Genomic DNA, 5,578 nt, shown 5'->3' on the forward strand with positions numbered 1-5,578 from the left:
GATTACTGTCAAAACAACTCCAGCTTCAAGACATTAGAAAATAAACTACTCTCACAAAAGAGTAGTAAGTGTGTACAACCAAATTTTGGGTATGTAGTCCTTATTAGCATTGTCCTTTCCTGGCCATTTTGACACTCTTTTAAGTATAGCATTCATTGTGGCTGGAAATGTTTTGCCTCTGCATGGGTACATTCTTATATACCTCTTTAAAGACACCTAAGGAACCTTAAAAGAACTATTTTTCAGTTCTCTCATTTGATGAAAAGAGCAGAAATTCCAATGAATAAATTGTGCTGGAATGTGCCCTCAGATGTAAACAATACTCTGAGATGTCATAACCTGAAATTTTCAGCACAATACCTCCCTTCTAATTCCCTAAATTTGTACAAAGTTTGTGACACATACATGCATAGAAAAGGCAAGCAGCTCACTTCCTAAACCCTCGGAAATAATAAATATATTGATCGAATTACAGAAACTAACTAGTAAATAAAAAAGATGCCTCCAACAAATGGATCAACTCTACAAGAGTACTCAAACTACATTTGCAGTCATTAGTGCCTAGTTTCCAGCAAAGCAAATTTGTTTCAAGTGTGTCACCTTTTCAAAGTCCAGCGCAATGTAATTCTTCTCCACTTCCCATGCCAGTTGAGACATACAGTTGAGGGAAGATTTTACGCCCTTCTCATCGGCCACTTCTCTGTCAAAGGGGATTCGTACCTCGTATACATTATTTTGAGTAGAGTGGAGGCGGACATCAAACCCTAACCTATCAACCCATATCATCTTAGCCTCTGCCACCTGTAATGCCATAGCAATGTTCATTTTGCACCCAAGCAGCTTCAATTATAATCACTACAAACTATTAAATGACTAGTATAAACCTCAAATCCCAAGTCCACATAAATACTGCAAAAGCGATGAACATCTTCCATGTGATTGGCATTCATCTCATTCACTATCTTTTCGGCATAGTTGCGAAGTGGATCCGGGTAGGCCTTCATGTATTCCAATGATGTCACCCATATGCCATCCTGAATCAAACATAATAATTGAGAAGAGAACAAAGATGAAACAAATAAGGTTGTGGAGCAGTCATATGCATATAAGATTCTCTTTGGCTCCTCAACAATCACAAAAGTTGATGAAGACAAGGAGCATATGTGATGTGAATTAAATAAGTGCACAATTGTTAGCGAAGGTGGGAATACATTTCTTGCATGCAATGGAATTTCACCATCTATTTTCACAGGAACCTATTCCACTATCACTATTTTCTTTGTTCCATCCCAGCCCAGTCATTAATGCAAATATGTAAATATTCAAGTAGAACATTCCCTAAGAAAGTCCTTTCAAATGCAACTGAAACCATATATAGTAAATAACTCATGAAGAGCAACCAGTTTGACTCATCCATACCTCCTTTGATTCTTCCAAATGTAGCAGCCTCTCTAAGTAAACTACATATATAAGGTCTTCATCCACTTTTTCTCCAAACCTCTTCACCCATTGTTCATGAAACTTCTAAGAAAAAGCAAACAAAGTAAGAAAATCAAGAGTCTTTTGGGTATAACAGAAGTGACTAACAAGAGAATCTCCCCTTCCTGCTGTGCAATGTAGAAGCTGGATGAAAATAGCACAAAGCAGAAGATCAACTTAAGCCCATTTTAAAAATACGAGTTTAAAAGCTAAATTGGTAAATAATTTTTTTTAACCTGTTTCATACATGCATTAGAATGCCCACATATCCTAACGACATAATAATTATAAATGTGATGATACCATCGTGGACATTTCCAAGCAAGGAGGTCCAATATCAGATATCCATGGTTAGGTAATCAATTATAGAGCAACTTAAGCTATAAAACGGTATAAAACATTCCCCACACCATTCATGGAAGCAAGCCACCATCTGATGCAATAAAGGCTTACTGACATAATTGAGCCACATTTGTCTAACATTTTTTTTTTTAGATTGAAGGTGAAAGCCTCTTCTCCATTACAGCTACAACATTAATAAACCTTTAATTCGAAACACTGAAATGACAATTTAGAGAGCAACTAAACGATAATCTTAGTCAAAGATCTTAAAATTGTGGATGGAAGCAGAGAGGGTAGTTCCTCTTATAGTCAGTGAATGATGGTTCACAAAAATGACAGTAGAATACTGGTTGCAGTTAACATCTTATGGTGCCTCACATTTGATCTCAAATGTCTGCAGCAGCCCTTGTCTCACAGACTCTTTATTGTTCCTCTCAAGCATATTTTGGTCCACATCAACCAGTGTCAAGTAGCCATTTCATGCCTAAACATTAGAAGTCATCAGTTTAATCCAACATGATCAAGCAAATGGCATGAATGCAAGAGCAGGAGTTCCTGCGACTCAATCTGCTATACAGAAAAAGTAGTAGTATATTGGTTTTTTTTAATGATGATGGGTTTAGAAATAGATAATGAAACATACATAATGTTGAAATAGATAGAACTACCTTACAAACATAAGATGTTAATCAACACAAATAACTTTTTCTTTTAAATAAATTCAATAAAAACATTTAACAGCTATAAAGCTCTTAATTTTTGCCATCTATATTGTGTCATGAGAAATTCAACACCCAAAGAAGATGTTGAAGATAAATAAATAGGCAGAAAGTTTAAAAAAACAATGGATGACAATACCTTCAGAAGCAAACTGTCTTCCGGTTTGTTAAGGCTGCCTACCAGAATACACTGTGGTCTTCGGATCCCAGACTGTTCTAACTAATAGAAAGGCAATGAAAGGTAAATGTTAGACACTTCCAGATTATACTAAGATGAGAACTGCCGAAACTAAAATATATTCCCACAAACCATATATTACCCAAAACTCTCAACATTCAACCAGAGGAAACCACCTACTGCATTCTAAAACACAAAGGAGATAAAATAAAGTTCATACCTGAACATGAAAGCTAGACCTTGTATCGGTAGACAAATCCCGATTCTTTGCGTTCAAACACAGAATTGGTAGTCCTTGGGGGTCTACAGCGAATGGAACACCAATGCCCAAAGGCCATCCTTCCTGGTTCAAAGTGCAAAGTGTCCCCTTGGAAGAGAGCTCCATGATAGTTCTAGAAACTTCGGCTGGGGATGGTTTTGTCTGCAGCTTTGTCATTGTTGGCTGAGCCAAAGAAACGCAACAGTTTGGAGAAGATCTGAGACATGGGTTTCGCCTGGAGTGGCTGAAATTGGCGACCTCTCTCTGTGTAAACAAAGAAGAGGTGCTGAAAGAAACTGAAGGAATTGAAAGAGAATATGTGGGATTTGAGATAGAAATCATCAGGGGAAAGAGAGTTTTTTTAAAGGAAGAAAAGGAAAACGACGGGGGTCGTTTAATATGCTGAGATATTGAGAGGATCAAGCCAATAGGTCCTCCGAGACTGGATGATAACAGGTAGAGAGGCAGGGAGAGGTAGATGTTAGTTGAAACAGTAGAGATGTCAACGGGTTGGAATCCGACCCGTTAAACAAAAATCCATATCCGATTCTTTAAGAATCGGATATCCGTTAAGGCACCTATGGAGATCCGATTTTTAATGGGTCAAAGATTGATTTAATCCGTTAAGCTAACGGACTATCCATCGAACCCGTTAACTCCGTTACGACATCATCCAAACAAAACAATCGCCCTCTCTTGTCTCAACACTTCCGCAGCTCGTCTCCTCCGTTGCAACTTCACCCAAAGAAAACTCGCTCTCTTGTCTCCTCCACTGCGACTTTACCTGAAGAAATACACTCGTCCTCTCGTTTCCTTTACTCTCCAAGCCAAAGTCACCTTCTGATTTGCGGCTTACGACTCGAAGAAACACCCTGCTCCTTTGTCTATGTCTCCGTCGTGCGACTTGTGATTCGAAGAAACCCCTGCTCTGCAAGGTGAATAAATCTTCACTATCCTTAAGCATCATCAGTTGAAAATAAGATTTCAATTTTTGTTGTATTGCTATTCACATTGTTTGGCTTAAATAGCTAATTTACAGATTGTAATAATCTATACATGGAAGAATTGAGAGAGATTACAGTGATTACACGATTATAAGGATTACATGATATTAATATCTAAGGAAAAAATATCTATGGAAAGAAATCTCAATACTCCCCCTCAAGTTGGTGCATAGATATCACTCATGCCTAACTTACCGAGACAATTGTTAAAAGCTCGGTAAGACACTGTCTTGGTCAGCACATCGGCAAGCTGATTTTGAGTTTTGAGACTGAACATGAGGGACTTCAATGGTTCGAATAATATCTATCTGTATAAGGAAAGAAATCTCAACACTCCTCAAGTTGGTGCATAGATATCACTTATGCCCATCTTGTCGAGACAATTGTTAAAAGCTCGGTAAGACACTGTCTTGGTTAGCACATCGGCAAGCTGATTTGAGACTGAACATGAGGGACTTCAATGATTCTTGCTTCTGGCTTTTCCTTGATTAAGTGTCTATCAACCTGAACGTGTTTAGTTCTATCATGTTGGATTGGGTTGTAAACAATATCACTTGTTGCTTTACTATCACAGTATAATTTTATAGGACTTATTTGCGCAATGTATAGTTCTTATATCAAATACTTGATCTATAATAATTCATATATTGCCTTCGCCATTCCCCTGTATTCAGATTCAGCTGATGATCTAGCCACCGCCTCTTGTTCTTCCTTCTCCAAGTGACCAAATTTCCACCTAAAAATGTAAAGTGTCTAGATGTAGATCGTCGATTCTCTATTGACATAGCCCATTCGACATCGGTATAACCTTCAATTTTCAAGTCGCCTCCTTTTTTAAATACAATTACTTTCCTTGGAGATGATTTAAAGTAGTGTATGATACGGTTGATGACATTCATATGTTCTTCACTTGGAGAGTGCATAAATTGACTAATCACACTTAGTATATAAGCTAAATCTGGTTTGGTATGTGCAAGATAAATTAACCTCCAGACTAGTCTCTGGTAATGTTCCTTGTTAGTAGGGACTTGATCTGAATGTGTTCCCAGTTTTAGATTTTCTTCCATGGGAGTACTGGTTGGACTACATGTTGTCATACCAATTTCCTTCAACAAGTACAAAGTATATTTCCATTGAGATACAAAAATTTCTTCCTTCGATTTTGACACTTCAATACCAAGAAAATATTTTAAGTAGCCAAAATATTTCATTTCAATCTCTTTGGCAATATAACTTTGCAATGCTTTCTTTTCTTCTGGATCATTCCCAATTACTATCATATCATCAACATACACAATATGAGTTGTGATTGTTTCCTTGTTAGATTTCAGGAAGAGAGTATGATCTGAGTTGTTTTACTTGTTTTGATAAACTTCATAAAATTGGTGAACCTTCCAAACCATGCCCTCGGGGACTGCTTCAAACCATATAGGGATTTCCTCAGTTTACATACTTGTTTACATCATTTGGTTTGCATAATACATCCAGGAGGTAATTCCATATATACTTCTTCTTGGAGATCTCCGTGCAAACATGTTTTTTTAACATCAAACTGATATAAGGGTCAGTCGAGATTCACAACCAGAGATAGTAGAAT

At 37.3% G+C, this 5,578-nt stretch overlaps 1 protein-coding gene across 2 annotated transcripts; it reads right to left on the reverse strand.

Moving 5' to 3' along the window:
• Window positions 1-234: 234 nt before the first annotated feature.
• Window positions 235-3,357, reverse strand: LOC137944336 (glutamyl-tRNA reductase-binding protein, chloroplastic-like). 2 transcript variants are annotated; one of them, XM_068789994.1, is made up of 5 exons: window positions 2,939-3,357; window positions 2,680-2,760; window positions 1,420-1,521; window positions 885-1,034; window positions 235-801 (listed from the first exon to the last, which is right to left on the reverse strand). In XM_068789994.1, the coding sequence occupies exons 1-5, from the start codon at window positions 3,317-3,319 to the stop codon at window positions 562-564; spliced, it is 954 nt and encodes a 317-aa protein (XP_068646095.1). In that variant the 5' UTR covers window positions 3,320-3,357; the 3' UTR covers window positions 235-561. The 2 variants fall into 2 exon arrangements, with proteins under 2 accessions (XP_068646095.1, XP_068646094.1); XM_068789993.1 differs by having other exon boundaries at window positions 1,420-1,524.
• Between the last annotated feature and the right edge of the window lie 2,221 nt (window positions 3,358-5,578).

The sequence above is a fragment of the Aristolochia californica genome, unplaced genomic scaffold, assembly GCF_029961685.1.
Source record: "Aristolochia californica isolate CCGP_79_NKW_82.1479 unplaced genomic scaffold, dmAriCali1.0.hap1 SCAF_11, whole genome shotgun sequence".
Lineage (NCBI taxonomy): Eukaryota > Viridiplantae > Streptophyta > Magnoliopsida > Piperales > Aristolochiaceae > Aristolochia > Aristolochia californica.